At 41.9% G+C, this 19,933-nt stretch overlaps 2 protein-coding genes across 8 annotated transcripts in view; one reads left to right on the plus strand and one right to left on the minus strand.

Moving 5' to 3' along the window:
* Window positions 1-489: 489 nt before the first annotated feature.
* On the minus strand, window positions 490-12,864 carry LOC123754364 (lipid droplet-associated hydrolase). Of its 7 annotated transcripts, none has more exons than XM_069326445.1 (5): window positions 12,744-12,864; window positions 8,154-8,265; window positions 7,684-7,825; window positions 7,394-7,525; window positions 490-3,499 (listed from the first exon to the last, which is right to left on the minus strand). In XM_069326445.1, the coding sequence occupies exons 3-5, from the start codon at window positions 7,796-7,798 to the stop codon at window positions 2,838-2,840; spliced, it is 909 nt and encodes a 302-aa protein (XP_069182546.1). In that variant the 5' UTR covers window positions 7,799-7,825; window positions 8,154-8,265; window positions 12,744-12,864; the 3' UTR covers window positions 490-2,837. The 7 variants fall into 7 exon arrangements, with proteins under 7 accessions (XP_069182546.1, XP_045592666.1, XP_045592671.1 ...); XM_045736710.2 differs by lacking the exon at window positions 12,744-12,864 and adding an exon at window positions 12,459-12,598; XM_045736715.2 differs by lacking the exon at window positions 12,744-12,864 and adding an exon at window positions 12,459-12,598 and having other exon boundaries at window positions 8,150-8,265.
* Window positions 12,865-15,861: 2,997 nt separating this feature from the next.
* The window catches only part of LOC123754365 (WD repeat-containing protein 86), a 32,760-nt gene continuing 28,688 nt past the window's right edge, over window positions 15,862-19,933 (plus strand). Inside the window, exon 1 of the mRNA XM_045736717.2 lies at window positions 15,862-15,999. The gene's annotated coding sequence lies outside the window, so the exon portion shown is untranslated. The remainder of the gene's footprint in view (window positions 16,000-19,933) is intronic.

Here is a 19,933-nt window from a genome sequence, read left to right on the forward strand (position 1 = left end):
TCATGTTCGTTTGTGCATTTTCATTTGGGGAGTTATGTCCACTCGTTTGTCTATTTCAGTCGTTTTAACCAGAACAAGGGCTTGTTTTGAGGCACTTACCTTTCTGGGTGCCTGGTCTAGTCGATGGCAGACACAGAATGCTCCAAATCACATGTGCATTTCTATAGGCCATTGCTCCTCCTGCCTCTCTGAGGGGGCCAGGTTCTGGCTCATGGTCCCCGGTAAGCCTAGAACTCCATTCACACTGACTGATGCTGAAGTCTAATTATATACACATCAGCCTGGATAGTTCCCCCCAGAAATGTGACACAAAACACAAATATTAACAGGACACTGCTTCCATTTCATTAAATAATCAAGCTGTATTTGTTTCACTATTCAATTAACATAAAAATGCAAGGGGTTGAAAGCCAAGAAGCATCGTTAACTGATAATCATAGAACCATCTTTCAATGTTCACCTAGTACAGGCATAGAAAATAAAAGAAAATTCAGCATAATCTTCTTTATACTGAAGGAACTCAGAGCTCAACTAAAAATGAGTACATTAACTACACTGGTATCATACACAGTACAACATTAAAACTTCTTTAAACACATAACTATCCATAAAAGTTTTCATGAGATTGCTCAAAGAGTATAAACATGGAATGTTAATCTTAAACATTGATATATAAACACATTTAAAGTATTTTCTTTAAAACATAACTAACTGGTGATAAAAATGGTCCACTATATCATGGGCCCCATAACCATCAAGTTGGCAGTGGCAAAAATGTTAGTCACATAACGGGTTCAGAAGAACTGGACCCCAAGTGTTCTTTAGGCTAAGCAATTTGCAATACAGTAGTAACTTTTTATATTTAAGTTACCTTGCTAATAAAATGACAAAATATTACATTACAAAAAAGTACCATATAGCCAGATTTTATGGTTATCTTCAGATGATTTCGGGGTTTAGCATCCTCGCGGCCCGTTCCTCGACCAAGCCTCCTTTTTGTTACACCTACCCCCCCCAAGAAGCAGCCCGTAACAGCTGTCTAACTCTCAGGTACCTATTTACTGTTTACCCTGGTGAATAGGAGCATCAGAGTGAAAGAAATATTTTTGCCCATTTGTCTCCACCTCCACCGGGAATCGAACCCGGAACCTCAGGACTACCAATCCGAAGCACTGTCCACCCAGCTGGTAACCGTGTTTGTATCTTAACACACACAAAATCTAGCATTCATTTTCACGGAATGTCTTTGTGAACGTCAATTCTCACTGGGCAGTCGGGCAACACTGTAAACAGTGATCCACACAGCAATAGAGTTCTGAGAAATCAACGTAAAAGTTTAGAGAGCAGCATTGGGTAGGAAAATGATGCATCTCCCACTCCATATAAAGAACAGTAGAGTACAATTTACAAATACAGTAGAGTACAATTGATTACTCACCCATCATATGAATGCTCACACTGACTTGTACACATAGATTATGCATACAGTTTATTTATTTATTGTTCAACATCTAGCACATCGAATCCAAAAATTCTTGTAATTTTGAAATTGTATAAAATCTTAAGTATATTTGTGAACGCATCCTGTATATGTATCCAGCTATATATAATTATATGGCAAAGGGTACGAGTATTGTTCCAAAGGCTACACATTTTTTTCAACTACAGTACAGGAAAATAATCATGAAAGCAATACACTATCCAATAAACATGGAACCAGCCATTTCCATACTGACAATGCTCTTCTTTATATGCATTCACACTATATATACAGTACTTAGTAGTCTGCCACCCATTCTTACTGTAGATATATTCAGTAGTCTGCCACCTATTCATACCAGAGATATACTCGATAGTCTGCCACCCATTCGTACTGTAGACATACTCAGTAGTCTGCCACCCATTCATACTGTAGACATACTCAGTAGTCTGCCACCCATTTATACTGTAGACATACTCAGTATTCTGCCACCCATTCCTACCAGAGGCATACTCTGTCTGCCACACAGTCTCACCATAGAAACACTATGCTGTACTCAGAAATCTGTGATATTCTCTGATATTAAAAAAACAGATGCCACTTATTATACATTTAGCTTGCTATATTCTGAACATGGCTGTTTACTGTGTGTACTAACGGTGAGCTGTTCAAGTGTGTGAGGAACGTTCTGCACAATCCATCCACACACATACATACAGTACATAATACTGTTTAAAATAACACAGTATAAAGGAAATGTGCATAGAATAAATATAATAATATTTCAGTTTTAACTGCATTTATGTAAATAAGAATGACCACCAGTGAAGCTGAATATAAAAGTGCATATTCCTTGAAGGACACCCAATTTTTAAAATTCATATTGTAGCAAGTACAAACAATATACTCACTACAGTCTCTCAGTATCTTAATGGGATAACTAATTAGCACTAACTACATAAGCTATAATCCTATCCCTATTTACAGGTAACATTCTTTCCATCCTGGTTGGAGGAAGCCGAGGTGTAGTCACAGAATATAAGCAAGCGAACTGCGAATAGCCGACAGTACAATTTCCAGTCAAGAATGTAGCACTCGGCATGTGCAGTTCTAACCGACCCCAAGACGCTACAGCTTCAACACAGAACAGACAGCAGACTAGGACCGCATCGAGCTACAACGCTCTCCCACATAGAGCTCCACGACTCCGGCCTCACTCAGCTCTGCTCTGCTCCAAGCTCCATCTCAACGTCTAAGACACTGCTGTATCCAAGACTAAATAAATATGAAAACCCATTAAACACTGTGTATCTAATCTACTCAACAACGTAACATAATCGAACATTACAATATCATTTCATGACTTGACCCATTCCACTATCTTTTGCCCCATTGGTTCTGAAAATTCCAAAACAAAAGCATGTTGATATCCATCCTTACAGAGAAGAGCATTTACCCCTTCAACTTTTAACTTGAGCTCATCTCGGTACACTTGTGGACACCAGCCATCTGTGGCTCCATAGTAAAATACTATTTTATCCTTATGTTTGTTTATGGTCTCTGCATCAACTTCACAAACTTGCACAAGTTCGTTGTAAGCCATCCACAAGACATTTTGTATCACTTTGGGGGAAAACAGTTGTATGGTGGCCTGAACACTGCAGTCTGCTACTTTTCTGCCTCGGAAATAACACCGAAGCATTTTCTCTCTCGCCTTCACTGGCAATACACATAGGCAAGCTGTCAAGAATATAATAAACCAACGTAAGTAGTTCAGCATTGGCCAAAAACACTTTCCATTGGGGGTGCTTTTCATTCTCTCTACTGTAGGAAATAGGAGGAAACTCCTGACAACTGTTACCTCAGAATTTGATTCAAAATACTTTAGGATTTTGAGTATGATTTGGCAACCAATAGAATGTCCAATAAGAGTAACATTGGCCTGCTGGGGAATGTGGTCTTGGATGAATGCTATCTTGTGATGTATTTGTTCTTCAAGATCGTAGACATGATTGTTATCTGAAATAGAAACAACTTTTCAGAACGAATTGCTATCAAACATGGGTATCCACAATTTTGTCACCATATTTATATTTTAAATCTAACACTATGGTGTTCCCGTGGGGCCTTGGCATTTGAGCCCCACCTCTATGATGCCTACCGTTGCTGGTGGACATGAGTTACCATCACATCTGCCATTCCTAGAGTGTCACCTATACTTCTCTGGCCAACTCCTTTTTGGCTCATGAAGATCTTCCTATGGAACCTGTGGATATGTCCCTAGTCCAACTCAGCATGTCCGCCAGACCCTACTCCAGCCCACAGGTTCTGTAACATCAAAGACCCCCCCCCCCATTTGCCTGATCCATTCTGATGTTCCTCTCCTAGACACAGTCTCCCACTCTGTTGAGGCCCTCGGTGGCCCCCAGGTGTTAACTCTACACCATTCTCTAACCATGAAGCTACGGTAGCCACCCAGGTCTTCGGTATCGAAGACCATGAACCAGTAGCCCATGCTCTTGAAATCCCTAGTTTTTCACTTGTCTTTGTCTCCACCACTAGAAACCTTGAGTGCCCTACCTTTAATTGGCCATCCATCCTTCCTAATTTCATATTCACTTTGTTGGAGGTCTCTCAATCATTTATGAGAGGTTGCTGCTGGGTGTAGTCTATGCCAAGGCTTACTCATAAATACTTTCCATCCTCTACTGTTAATAGCTCTCAGATCTCCTATACACTTCATGTTTTGGAATGCCTACTTGCTACTGCAGAAGATGCAAGACCTTCGCCTGTTGATAGCAGACACCTCTCTGCTAGTGGTGGGCCTCTGTGAAACCTGGCTCATTGCTGCCATGTCCTTCATGGACTTGGGTCATATCGTTTGTCAGAAGGATTGCCTTGGGGAAGGAGGTGGGGGACTTGTCCTCCTGGTGCAGAATGGCATTTCACGAGTGGAGATGTGACTCCATCCATTTTGGCAGGGACACCTGGAATTCTTTACATATCACTTTTCAGTAAAAGGCCACTGGTGTGCAGTGGCGACAGCATACAACCCATGCCAGAATGTTACTCAGGTGGAACTAATGTACTACTTCCACCAAGTTCCTTCCACTAGCATGGTAAAGTTGACTTCGGTGCTTCAATGTGCACCACTTTCACTGGCAACAATACCTTTCTTGATGTAGCGATAACCCAGTGGGCAGTCCCCTCTTCTGCGCACTCCTGTCCTCCCACACATTCACACTCTTAACTCCACCTGGTTTACTGACCTGCGCTGACCCCCAAATCTCGTCACCTTCCATGCTTGACCTGTGCCTCGGTGGAGGTTCCTTTGCGTCGGCAGTAGTATCCACCAGCCACTACATGGGGAGTGACCATATGCAGTCTCCTTCATTATCTTCTTGAGGTCATCTTGAGATGATTTTGGGACTTAGCATCCCTGCTGCTTGGTCCTCGACCAGGCCTCCTTTTTGTTACACGCCCCCCAGGAAGCAGATCATAGCAGGTGTCTAACTCCCAGGTACCTATTTACTTCTAGGTGAACATGAGCATCAAGGTGAAGGAAACTCTGCCCATTTGTTTCCGCCTCCGTGTGGGATCGATACCGGTACCTTAGGACTACGAATCTCAAGCACTGTCCACTCAGCCGTCGGGCCCCCAGGACATCAATTATAATGACATTCATGGTCCCTGCTGTCTTTAACCCAACCTAATTAGCTTTATACAGTTGTCAGGTGGAAAAGGCAATGATGCTGACCAAGAATCCTTCTAATTACTGGTCAGTCTTAACTTGGATGGTCTGCCACCCAAGTTTGCCTCCAGGCTTTGGTTGCTCATCACTTCTAACATTCCCAGTGATGGCTCCACTCTTATCTCAGTGTGCCCTCGTGGATGGATGCATGCAGGACAGCAAAGTGACACTGAAACAGCTTGTGTGGCAGAAGTGTTTCTCTCTGTAGGTAGCATGGGCCTACTTGTGACTATCTGTTCAATGCAGACAGCTGATCTTCCAGGTGAAGCATGCTGCCTCAGTGGTGCATGCTGCACCATTCCTCACTTTGCTTTGCCAGCCCTGCCACCAGCGCCTGGAAATTCCTTTCATGGTACACACTCCCCACCTGCGTTCCTTTCATTATTCTTGATCCCCTTGGTATATGTGTCCCTGATGTAAAGGGGAATGTGGATGCTTTTGCCAGTCATTTCTGCAGTCATTTGGAGGTCAAATGGGGTTTTTTGCATTCCTCAGTTTCAAGATGACACAGAACCCATTCCTTTGCGGTGCCCTTCACCAGGTATAATTTGTAATACTGTAGTACAATACTAGGTGTGAAATAGTCACAATATACTGTATTTGGTTAGATATAATTTAATAATGTAGTTTGCATAACAAAAGTGGTATAAGTTTAATGTTGTCAAGAAATTAGGCACTTCTTTGCTGTACTGTACTTTTGAATAAAATATACTTTAAGCAATTCTTTGCTATGAAGGAAATTTCATATCTAATGTTCTTTTATACTGTAATTGCAAGGAGTGTTTGCATAGATTAATTTGGACTTGAAGAATAGCAAGCTCCTTGACTCTTTGCAACTGGTCAATGATGAATTAACAATACAGTGACACCTCGGCCTACGAGTGCCCCTCTTTATGTATTTTTCGGGTTACGAACCCAATTACTTCGTAAAATTTGAATCGGGTTACGAGTAACCCGTAAATTTGAATCGGGTTTGCCTCGAGTTACATAGTTTGACGATACGCGTATGGGCAACCGAGCATGTGGTTCCTGGTGGCACGGTTGCCCACGATTCAGTTTACCAGTGCTTCCTGTCTAGCATCTATCGTGCTCGAATTCTTTGTAAAGAATTTAATTTTTTTTTTTTTTTTGGTTTTGAGCATAACAGTAATTATTATATATCATGCCATAGGTCTCAAGAAAGTCAGTGGTAAGGTTCAACCTAAGAAAACACATGTGAGGATGACCATAGAGGAAAAACAAGAGATCATTCGTAACATGAAAATGGTACACGGATTGTTGAACTAAATATAGCTAGGCAGTACAACAGATCTTCAGGGGAGAAGAGACAGTAGAGGATGTCCCTTCCTCATTAATTAAGAAAATGTGTGAAGTATGGGAAGAACTGCAAATTTTACTGAAGAGATAAAGCTTTAGCAGGCCATTGCATTGACCTTATTAATGACAATGTGATGTCTCACTACAGACAAGTGCTAAAATGTAGGGAAAAACAAATGTCTTTATACAGATTCTTAATAAGACAAGCAAGCAGTGAGCCATAACCAGTTCCTAGTGGTATACCTGCAAAATGTATGAGAGAGAGTACCCCAGAGAAGTCATCAGTGCCTGAGGTTGTAATGGAAGGGGACTCCCCTTCCAAACACTAACACCTCTCTTCCTCCTCACCCTCTTTCGTACCACAACAAGAGTCATCAATATAGGTAAGCTATAACTTGTACATACTATATTACTAAATATTTGTATGTATTAGGTATGAAATGTATGTTGAAGTTAATATTTTGGGAGTGTGGAATGGATTAATTCAATTTACATTATTTCTAATGGGGAAAATTTGTTTCGTCTTGCAAATTTTTGGGTTACGAACCATCTCTGGTTACAAATTAAATTCGTAAATGGAGGGGCTGTTTATACCATAAATGAGAAAATGCCATACATGTATACTTTCTTCTACTACAACATTTCTCGCTTCCCACAACTAGTTTCTGCCCCGAATATGACTTTCCTAAGCTAAATCTATCAAATGCAATAATGACAAGCTCCTCCTCCTTAAACTATATGAATCAGACCTACCATAAGAATAAACAGCATTGAACTTTTACTGTAGCATAAGCTTATTTCCAAAATCTTTGTGAATATCAAGTGTCTGCTATTGCAGGGCTCACCTGGCCAAGCAGAGATGTGAGAGGTGTGACAGTGGCCCGCGTGAGAGATGGTCCACACAGAGTGTGTGTCTTTTAGGCTAGCATAGATGGTCTGCATAAAATTGACATAGTAGGAAGCCACTCCAGGGTTACCTGAGAGAATTATTAAAACAGAAAAGTTTAGATGCTGTATACAGAGTTAATGTAAATTTATTTGAAAACAGTAATAACATTATTATAATATTGTTCATAAACCAATTTTGATTTATATAATGTTAAAGATAAATTAAAATTTCAAATGTTTAACAAACCTGGAATGATGAGTATGACATTTTCTGGATTTTCATTTAAGGACTGTCCGAGGCTCAAAACTTCAGTCGGTTTTCCTCTGACTAGTATTTCGTGCCTGGTAACACTGACTCCCATCTTGGCCACACGGTTTCAAAATTGTACCTGAAAAATCAAGGGTTGAATGTAACGAAACACCCTTTTCTGGCAGACCCTTAGTGGCTCGCTGAGCTTAACACCATAAATGATCCAAAGTACCAAGCATTAGCCCATCACACCGAGCTTCTGAGACCCAACCATCACCTACTGGCAACCAGGACCAGGATCTGGCCGAGGCGAGCAAATCAGAGTTGAATTACAAAACTAGGGAAATCCAATTAGAAAGTATGTACAGTATAGATAAAACAAAACAATCATCTGCTTCAAAAAAAATAGGCACCGCGAGGTTAACAAAGCAAACAATCATTACACGGTAAATACCCTACGTACCTACCTGTTGAAGGTTCCAGTGATCAATGTCCCCGCAGTCCGGTCTCCAACCAGGCCTCCTTGACGGGAAGTACAACTCGGATCACCTGGGGCTTCAATCAGCTTGCTTCCTTTCTCTGGAAAATCCCATAACCCATGGTAAGGAGTAAATAAGTAAGGAGCTATTGCAAGCTTACCAGAAAAAGGAGTTTCATTACATTCCTGATTTTTTACCCGAGGGCCACTAACCCTAGTTGCCTCGATGAGGACAGGAAGCTAGCGGCTTATCAAAGGTTCCCCCCATTTGCCTTGATCTTTTCCAGGTAAAATTTAAAACAACACAGTTTTGGCATTTATTGCTAGCGGGAAGTTGGTTCCATTGCTTTATAACCATGTGGCTGAAAAAGCATCTCCGGTTCTCAGTCCTACATTGAGGCTTGCTGAGTTTTGCACCGTTGCTCCTTGTTTGTGTTACATCTGACTTTTTGAAGAAACTGTCTGTATCAACACCATCAAAATTGTTCAGTACTGTATTTCAAAAGTTCCAATGAGATCTGCCCTGTTATGCCTGGTTTGCAGTGTTGTAATCTCTGTGGCCTTCAACCGTCCCTGATACAAGAGATGACTTGGTTCCGGAATGACTTTTGTCAGCCCATTCTCTTGTTTTGTAGTACTGTACTTATAGTAACGATGAACATCACAGTATATATACTGACGTACAATGAAATTAGAATGTAAAAATCAGAACTATTGAGTTGGACAAACTGGAAAACAATTTTTTTTTACTTGTGTTGCTTTGACAAACTAAACTAACCTATCCTAACTTCCCTAGGCCTAATACATGATATCTGAGGCCTAATATAGTACTTACATGTGCTATACCAGGCCTAGGAATATTTAAATTTGTGTTTCAGCTTCATTTATTTTTAAAGAATTCCCTACTAGTCAGTTTACTACTATCTAAAAGCTAAGAACGTACGAATTCTGGCTATTGACGATTGTCACAATAGGTACTATCTAAACAGGAGGATGGGTTGCTTTTGTTGCCCGGTGTTGCATCTTCTCCAGAGCAGCTCAGAAGATGGAGGCTCCATGCTTGGATACAGTAATCTAAATGGATTTATACAATTGAATCACTATCTTCTTTTCCTTATGGTCAAAAGTACACTTGATTATTATTATTATTATTCAACACAGGATTTCTGAGAGGAGTCCATCAGTAGCTCCTAAACTTACTCACAATGGCGCCTTGATAGAGAAGGCTGGATTTTCCGAAAAACAGAAAATAAGGATTGGGCTGACCCACTTGTGAAGAATGGCAGAAGAGGGACAAGAACAAAAAATGGCAGCTGTGCATCACACATGCAGGCAAACAAGCATGGCAAAAAACAAAAGGGCATCCAATAAGCAACAAGAGACCAACATCAAAATACAGTAGCCTCAATCCCAAATATCAGCAATGAAAAATAGGCAAATAAAGCTGTCAGAGCAGCAAACACTTACAAAAAGGGTGAGAGGCAAGAGGCACTGAATTACAGTCCAGTTTTCCAAACTCATACCATGCAAGGTGATGGAGAAGGTGGAGGCAATTATCAGGAAAAAGTACCAATCCATTATGACTACTGTATATAGCACTTTGAAGAGGTCAGGAAAAGGATTTGGGATGGGACAAGGGCGAAGGAAAGGTGTTTAACCACTTGGATAATAGAGGATTGAACATCAACCTTTATGACGGGAAACCGTCGCTTTACCATCCAGCCCAATTAGTTGGAGAAGATCACGACAAAAAAGCTCACATGGGATTTGGAGCATTCTATATCTGCCATTGACTGGGACAGGCACCCAGAAAGATAAGCGCCCCAAAATAAACCTCTATTCTGGTTAAAACAACGAAAATAGACCAACTAGTGGACAAAACTCCCCAAATGAAAACAAGCAAAAAGCATAAGTCACACAAACCGTGCTGTATGTCTGTGCAGGTGTGGGGGCTGGGGCTCCCCCTTCCCCCTCCTGGGAAAGGGAAAGCTGTGCAGACATGCAGCGCGGCTCTTGTGACATCGTGCTTGTTTGCTTGTTGTGGTGATACTCTACTCCTCTCAACTTCACCTGCCGAATGGCCACAGAGTAATACACCGTAACAAGTATAAGGCAGTTATATCAAAGGAACAATTATGGAGTATAGGTGGATTCTTACCCGTTCCAGGTGGCTGCACCTGCTGCATAACGATTTATAAAATATATATACAAGGGCTCATATAACATATTTAACTTATAAACCAAAACCGTATTACTCCAAAATGTTTAGTGTAGTCTTGCTGAGGTTTCTAGACTAGCATCTTCAGCAGTGTGGCTAACGGGAAGATTTCTTCTGCTTGTGTCAACGTGTGTTGAGGCAGGGCAGCTGGTTGTCTAAAATGGCATCTCTTCCCCTCCCCCCCTTCCTGTGGATGAGATACGTGTCTCTCGCCTGGTTCAGCTTTTGACTATTTATGGTCAAGGGGATGAAGGAGCTTATTTTCTTAAGTGATTTAATTATATTCAGACTGTTCCCCCACCTGAATTATATTCAAATGGGGAACACTTTTATCCATTTTGTTCTCCAAACTGTTTTTTTTTTTTTTAGGATTAATTAATGCAAGTTTTATAGAAAATCAGAGATCGGGTGACGTGGCAAATTTGCATTTTCTAATCAATTTCACGATGCCCGAATTTCTTCGTATGCTTAACTACACTAATTTATGATCATTATCCTAATGATACAATAGCATTTAAAGCTTGATACACTAGAAGTTACTTAGGTGTCGGGAATTTTCAACAGCAGGAGGCTCAACACAAGGTACCATCTGGGATATGAAATCCTGCAAGAGTCAAATAGAGAGAAAGTTCTGGGGGGTTGATATCACACTGAACCTGTCCCCAAAAGCCACATCAAAAGGATATCAACAGCGGCATATGCTAGGTTGGCCAACATAAGAACTACTTTTAGAAATTTGTGTAAGGAATCATTCAAAACCTTGTATAACACATATGTCAGACCAATCTTGGAGTATGCCGCTCCAGTCTGGAGGCCATACTTAGTTAAACACAAGACAAAGTTCGAGAAGATTCAGAGGTATGCCATCAGACTGGTCCCAGAACTGAGAAGTATGAATTATGAGGAAAGGCTACAAGAGCTAAACCTCACGTCCCTGGAAGACAGAAGAGTAAGGGGAGACATGATCACCATCTACAAAATTCTCAAAAGGCATTTACAGAGTAGTGGACGAAGACAAACTATTTAGCATGGTTGGAACATGAACAAGGGGACACAGTTGGAAACCGAGTACCCAAATTAGGCACAGAGCAATTAGAAAGAATTTTTTTAGTGTCAGTAGTTAATCAGAGTTTGTATCAGGAACGGTCGAGGGCCACAGGGCTAACAACACTGCAAACCAGGCATGACAGGGCAGATCTCATTGAAACTTTTATGATACTGTACTGAACAATTTGGAGGATGTTGATCTGTACAATTTCTTCAGAAGGTCAGATGTAACACAAATAATTAGCAATGGTTTAAAGCTCAACAAGCCACAATGAAGGACTGAGAACAGGAGATGCTTTTACACCCACAGGGCCACAGGGTTATTAAGCCATGGAACTGCCTACCCGCCAAAGCCATAACTGCCAAAACTGTGTTGAGTTTGAAAATACACATAGGAAGAGATCAAGACAAATGGGGGGACCTTCGACAAGCCACCAGCTTCCTGTCCTTGTCGAGGCAACTAGGGTTAGTTGCTCTCAGGAAAATCAGGTCAACAAATGGAATGCATTAGGCAGTGACGTGGTGGAGGCAGACTCCATACAGTCTCAAATGTAGATAAAGTCAAGCCTGGCCTCAGGCCGGGCTTGGGAAGTAAAAGAACTCCCAGATTCCCATGAAGCAGGTAATAGGGCCAAATACTCAGGAATCTGTACACCAATTGACTGACAGTTGAGAGGCGGGACCAAAGAGCAGAAACTCAACCCCCGCAAGCACAACTTGGCGAGTACAACTAGGTGAGAACCTGCTTATGAAAATCCTCTTCCCTGTACTACTTTACCATCCTCGCTTAGCTATAATACCGTTGTGGTCCAGATCCTGGGACCAATACGTAACGCCACCACCGGTGACAAATCAATCAATGCCTGATATCAACACATGCTTTAGCAGACACCTATAACTACACAGGTATTTAGGTAATTACGAACGCATGACTCGCCCCGGTGTGCACCATTACCACAAGTGGTGGCCATCGTAGGGACAGAGAAAGAGAGGAGAGAACTGGACATTAGAGTGTTTGGTGAGAATTACCTGGAAGTGAGGGAGTCTGTCCTTGTCGACGCCCAGTCTTTGTCCTTCTGTCCGTTGGCTGCGGCTTTAGCTCCCACATACTCCTCTTTTAACTAACTAACAGATTATAAAACCATTCACCAAGTTCATTTTTAGGCAGATTTAGCAGTAAATATCACTATGTGTACTAAAATTATTTTCCAGAAGTTTATATCATTTAAGATAACTTACGCCAAGGTCAGTACTTGCTTTCTGACGCCAATCAGCTGACAAGGATGTAAACAGTTGGAGCAACAAAAGACTTACCTGAATTTACCTGAGAGCCAATAACACTAGTGGGCTTCCTGTCATCGACGAGGACATGAGGCCGGTGGGTTGTCGAAGGTCGCCTATTTGCCTTGATAACCTTTTCTAGTTTGATTTTGAAATTCAACAGTCTTGTTATTTACGGCTTCAGCGGGTAGGCAGTTTCATGGGTTTAAAGCCACGTGGGTGTAAAAAGCATCTCGTTTCTCAGTCTTAAATTGTACTCACCTAGTTGTGCTTACGGGGGTTGAGCTTTGGCTCTTTGGTCCCTCTTCAACTGTCAATCAATTGGTGTACAGATTTTTGAGCCTATTGAGATGGCTTATTGAGCTTGACGAGGAGTCACAATAACGTGGCTGAAATATGTTGACCAAACCACACACACTACAAAGTGACGGGACGACGACGTTTCGGTCCGTCCTGGACCTCAAGTCTCAAGTCGATTGCGAGAATGGTCCAGGACGGACTGAAACATCGTCGTTCCATCACTTTCTAGTGTGTGTTTTGGTCAGCATTGAGCTTGAAACCGTTGCTCCTTGCTTGTGCTACATTTGACCTTTTGAAGAAATTTTCCGGGGCAACAGTCACCAGATTGTTTAGTATTTCAAAAGTTTCAATGATATCCGCCCTGTCATGCCTTGTTTGCAGGGTTGTTAGCCTTGTGGCCCTCAACCGTTCCTGATACGTGAGCTGACTTAATTAGTCCTGGAATGATTTTTGTTGCCCAGTGTTGCACCTTCTCCAGAGTAGCTGTGTCCTTCAAAGGAGGAGGTCTCCATGTTTGGATACAATGTTTATGCACCAGAGATTTATACAATTGAATCACCATCTTCCTTTCTTTAAAGTCAAAGGCACGTTTGATTATTATTTTTATCAGGGTTATTTATTATTTAATAACTTTATATGTATTACTAATAAATAGGAGTTATTTATTATTATATAGGATTTTATTCCGAGGGTTTGGTTAGCTTTTCTGACTACTGCTCCTACCTGCTGTGCAACTTTCAACGAGTGGTGGATTTTGATTCCGAGGTCCTTTTCTTCATCAATCTGCTGTAATGTAATGTTATTAATGTGATGCTTGTGGCGTAGGCTGTTATACCCTAGATGCATTGTCTTACATTTGGCAATATTACAAAGCATTTGCCAGTCATCTGACCATTTATGGAGTTCATGAAGATCTCTTTACTGGACTCCAACATCATAATCATTTCCCACTTTACCATATATCTTTGTGTCATCTGCAAATTCGATGATGTGGTTTGTAATATTTTCATCTATGTCATTGATGTAAATAACAAAAAGCGTTGGCCTCAAAATGGACCCCTGTGGCACCCCACTTACCAGTCAGCCTGATTCGGGCCTCTGTTACCTTTTCCAATACCGCCCACAAGATGGGTATGGGGTGTATAATAAATGAACTAAACTAGATTCGGACCCATATAGCACGACCCTTCGTTTTCTTTGTCTCAACCATTGTTTTTTTCTATTCTAGTATTCTCCATTTATTTCACGTGTCTGCTATTTCCTTACCAGTCTTTCACGTGGTACTTTATCAAAGGCTTTAGCAAAAAGCCTCGTATTTTGTAAAATACAACAAAATTATTAATCATGGTAACAGAGTCTATTTCATGTGGACTCCATCTCATGTTGGCCTCCGAATGCATGGTAGAACTGATGAGTTAGCCAAAGAATCTGCCTTTAAAGGAGAAATCGAGTATGACCTTGGATTGTCAATGAGCAGTCTGAGAGCAGCAGTACACCAAGAACTTCAACCAAATCTTGTAGGTCTGAGGCAAAGTGAAATCGACACCAGTAATTCCATCTATCATCATACTATCATGCAAGAGGAGCCACACATCTATGGATCGTCTAATAAAATCAGCAGACTTCTAGATGTTACTCTTGCTCGGCTTAGACTCGGTTACAAGTATCTCTGGGAATTCTCATTATCTGCTGATGTAGACCTGACCAAATGTAAACTGTGTCAACAAAATTATTCGCACACCCGCCGTCACTATGTGATGGAGTGCGAAAAGATATCTGTTCTGATATGTATCAGAACTATTTTGTAAAATCAACGCAACATGAGCTTGTTAACAATAGATCCTGCCTTACTAACCTGCTCACATTTCTGGAAAGGTAACCGGCGATTCAGAGAAAGGACTTCCGGTAAATGTAGCTTACATGGACTTTGCTAAAGCTTTTGTCAAGGTGCCACACGAGAGACTAGTAAGGAAATTACTGGCGCATTCAATAAATGGCAGAGTACTGGAATGGATAAAACAATAGTTTTATCCATTCGACATTCCATTTTATTTATCCGACGGAGCCGGTCGGCCGAGCGGACAGCACGCGGGACTTGTGATCCTGTGGTCCTGGGTTCGATCCCAGGCGCCGGCGAGAAACATTGGGCAGAGTTTCTTTCACCCTATGCCCCTGTTACCTAGCAGTAAATAGGTACCTGGGTGTTAGTCAGCTGTCACGGGCTGCTTCCTGGGGGTGGAGGCCTGGTCGAAGACCGGGCCGCGGGGACACTAAAGCCCCGAAATCATCTCAAGATAATCTCAAGATGGTTAAAACATAGAAAACAGGGTCGTGCTAAATGGGGATGAATCTGACTGGGGAAATGTGGTAAGTGGGGTGCCACAGGGGTTCATTTTGGGGCCAACCCTTTTCGTCATATACATCAATGACATAAATGAGAATGTTACAAACCACATCATTAAATTTGCAGATGACACTAAGATCTATAGTAAAGTGGGAAGTGAAATTGATATTGAGACCTAACAAAGCGATCTACATGAACTCCACAAATGGTCAGATGACTGGCATCCAGGCATGGAGACCTCATTACACACAGAAATCATAATAGCGTGATACATCAAATAACAAATCAAAGATTTGTTCATGGAGACCTTATCTTCAGAAAGACATAGAATATATTAGGCGGGGATATGGAATATATTAGGCCTATATTCTTGTCAGTATTTTTGTTCTTTGCGTCTGATAACCTGAATTAGATCTTAATTCTGTATAACGATAGCAGTTTTTCCTGGAAAAAAATTAAACGCCAGGAAATTTGTCCCACACACAGCCGGTGATTGGCTTGCGGTGTGGCGGGGAGAGTGAAGACGATCGGGATTGGCTGGTGGTGGAGGTGGGCGGAGTCTTGGTCGATGCAGGCCCCGCGGGAAGCCGGGCGCCACTCTGCCTCAAGCTGTCAATAGGGAAGCGTCTTCTGCATGAGTTAGAGGTAAGTACTCGCCTAATTATGCTTGCGGGGGTTGAGCTTGACCTCTTTGGTGCAGCCTCTCGGCTATTAATCAACTGGTGTACAGGTTCACGAGCCTATTGGACTCTATTATATCTACATTTGAAACTGTGTATGGAGTCTGCCTCCACTACATCACTGCCTAATTTTAATTTTATTTTAAATTTTGCCCGAGGGGCGAGTTTATTGGGCAGCGCCACTCATCCTGTGAGTGGACATACCGCCATAGCAGCATGTATAACACTCCCCAATAGGAAGAAAACCCGCTGGGTTGCTAATCTTGTCACTTGTACCCAGACATAGCTGGAACTTGCTTAACTGTCTCAAGTGAACATCATATCAGACAAGAAGATTAAATTAACATTTGTCAACCCTTATATATTTACTTTATTTTGCGTGTGCAAAATGGGGGATATTTTAAGAACCGATAAATTCCATTTGTTAATAACCTGACACTGAAAACTTCTTTTTAATGTCTGTGTGTCTCATCTGGGTACTCAGTCTCCACCTGTGTTCCCTTGTGTAAGTATCACCAGTGTATAATAACCTGTCTATTCACCCTGTAAATTCTCCTGAGAATTTTGTATGTGGAGATCCATGTTGTTGTTATAGATTCGGCTACTCGGAACAAGTTTCAAGTAGCACGGGCTATGGTGAGCCCGTAACTTACCTGGCACGGGAGCGGGGCAAGTAGCACGGGCTATGGTGAACCCGTAGAGGACTTACCTGGCACAGGAGCGGTGCTGTGTGTGTCTGTAGACACACTCTGAGATCCATGTCTCCATGGATCTTTGACTTCCAGCGACGTGAGGTGCAATTCACGCAGTCTTTCCTCATAACTTGTACCTCTTAGTTCCGGAACTAGCCTTAGTGGTATACCTTTGAACCTTCTTCAGCTTCATCTTAAACTTGTCAAGGTATGGACTTCATGCTGAAGCTGCATACTCCATAAATGGTCTTACATATGTAGTATACAATGTTCTAAATGATTCCTTACATAAATTTCTGAAGGCTAGCCAGCCTTGCATACGTCGCTATTGATATCCTTTTGACATAGGCTTCAGGAGACCGATTCGGTGTGATATCAACTCCTAAATCTTTCTCTCTCCATTTCTCGGAGAACTTCGTGTTCCATTCGGTACCCTGTGTCTGGCCTCCTGTTCCCTCTACTTAGCCTCATTACTTTACATTTACTTGGGTTGCACTTTAGTAGCCATTTGGTGGACCATTCTATTGCTCTCTTCCTCGGTCTTAATTTTTCTCATGGTTTTCACATCCTCGGCAAACATTGAGAGGAACGAGTCTATTCCCTCTTGGAGATCGTTTATTATATATGTATCAGAAACAGGATAGGTTCAGGGACTGAACCGTTTGGGACTCCACTGGTGTCGTCTTGCCATTCTGAGACCTCACCTTTCACAGTGACTCGCTGCCTTCTGTTCCTTAGGTACTCTATTACCCTTTGGAGTACCTTCTCATGTATTCCTGCCTGTATCTCCAGCTTATGCACTAGTCTCCAATGGGGTACTGTGTCAAAGGCTTTCTGGCATTCCAAAATTATCAGTCTACCCACCCTTCTCCGTCTTGCTTGCTCATAGAATTCTATTAAACCTGTGAGGCAAGATTTGTTATCTCTGAACCCATGTTGGAGATGTTCTACAAAATTCTTTCTCCAGATGTTCTAATAGTTTTTCTTCGCTAAATCGTCTCCATCACCTTGCATGGTGTGCAAGTTAGGGACACTGAACCCCACAATTCACAAATTTTGTCATATTGTTTCTTCTATTTGTTATTTTATCTGTTAATTGTTCTTCCTCGGAAGAAAAGCTTCTCCGCCATATTATAACCTTGACCCGCCACTGTGAGTGCCGCGTCCATCACCGCTCGTGCAGTCACCGCCAGGACAAAGCTTCCTGCAAACTGCACCTATCGCGAAGGAGGAGGTTTACGGGAGATAAATCTGGAGATTGATTGATGAAGATTAAGCCACCCAAAAGGTGGCACGGGCATGAATAGCCCGTAAGTGGTGGCCCTTTTGAGCCATTACCAGTATCAAGAGCTGATACTGGAGATCTGTGGAGGTGCAAATGTACCCTGCATGTCTCCTTTGTGAATGTGTTAGATGAAGATTAAGCCACCCAAAAGGTGGCACGGGCATGAATAGCCCGTAAGTGGTGGCCCTTTTGAGCCATCACCAGTATCAATAGATGATACTGGTGAACTGTGGAGGTGCGACTGCACCCTGCGTGACGGAAGATGTCTTCCGTGATTTAAACAGATTGAATTGATTGATGAAGATTAAGCCACCCAAGAGGTGGCACGGGCATGAATACCCCGTAAGTGGTGGCCCTTTTGAGCCATTACCAGTATCAAGAGCTGATACTGGAGATCTGTGGAGGCGCGACTGCACCCTGCGTGACGGGAGATGTCTCCCGTCAAATCTGGAGGACGAGGCTCGTGACTTATACTGGAGGTCTGAACCTCACGTGTATTGATAGGTGCGAGACCTCCACCACTGTCCACACACGCACCTGTAGTATACAAATAGGTCGATGGATCATTACTCTGTACGTCATCGGACCACAGGGAGCTGTGTGACCCGCTAAACTAACTTTATAATGAAACCTGTATTTTGGCCTCAAGAACAGCTCAAAATAACCTAATACATCGTGGAAATTTTGTGGCGTCGCTTCGTTCAAGTTTAAAGTTAGTTTACCGAGATAATATACATCGCAAAATGATAGAGTAACTTAAGCTACTACATCCTACATCACTTAGTGACGTCACCATCAGGGTACCAGATGGGAAAATCTGCATACAACTGGAAATGTTGAAGTAGTCAAGCTAAACTTAACCTGCACTAAGATAACCTAGCCATACAGAACCTAACTTATCCTAAGATAACCTAGCCATACAGAACCTGACTTATCCTAAGATAATCTAGCCATACAGAACCTAACTTATTCTAAGATAACCTAGCCATACAGAACCTGACTTATCCTAAGATAATCTAGCCATACAGAACCTGACTTATCCTAAGATAACCTAGCCATACAGAACCTAACTTATCCTAAGATAACCTAGCCATACAGAACCTAACTTATCCTAAGATAACCTAGCCATACAGAGCTTACATCAATCTCCGTGGTGTAGTGGTAAGACACTCGCCTGGCGTTCCGCGAGCGCTATGTCATGGGTTCGTATCCTGGCCGGGGAGGATTTACTGGGCGCAATTCCTTACCTGTAGCCTCTGTTTAACGCAACAGTAAAATGTGTACTTGGTTGTAACAACGATTCTTCGCGGCAGGGGATCGTATTCCAGGGACCTGCCCGAAACGCTACGCTTACTAGTGGCTGTACAAGAATGTAACAACTCTTGTATATACTTCAAAAAAAAAAAAAAAAAAAAACTAACTTATCCTAATATATCCTAGCTTAATTTAGATTTGGAGGCTTTATTCGTAACAGCTTATATAAAAGTTACAATTCTGGCTGGACTGAACAGGTGAATATGAAACGAATTTTTAGATATAAAATAAAACCATTTAGCTTATAGTTAAAGTGTTGAGAAATGTTAGTGAGGCAGACGTAATACCACAGTAGTAGTAGTAAGAGCCATAGTAATGGTAGGCCTAGTAAGAGCCATATTAATAGTAGACCTAGTAAGGGTCATAGTAGTAGGCCTAGTAAGAGCCATAGTAATAGGCCTAGTAAGAACCATATTAATAGTAGACCTAGTAAGGGTCATAGTAGTAGGCCTAGTAAGAGCCATAGTAATAGGCCTAGTAAGAACCATAGTAGTAGGCCTAGTAATGACACTGCATTAGTTACGAACTACCCTTAAAGATAGTGGTGGACATCTTTAGCCTGAATAATGGCTTAACATTGTCTATCTGAAGCTGAATTTCATTTGCTG

Source organism: Procambarus clarkii, chromosome 18 (genome assembly GCF_040958095.1).
Source record: "Procambarus clarkii isolate CNS0578487 chromosome 18, FALCON_Pclarkii_2.0, whole genome shotgun sequence".
Taxonomy (NCBI): Eukaryota; Metazoa; Arthropoda; class Malacostraca; order Decapoda; family Cambaridae; genus Procambarus; species Procambarus clarkii.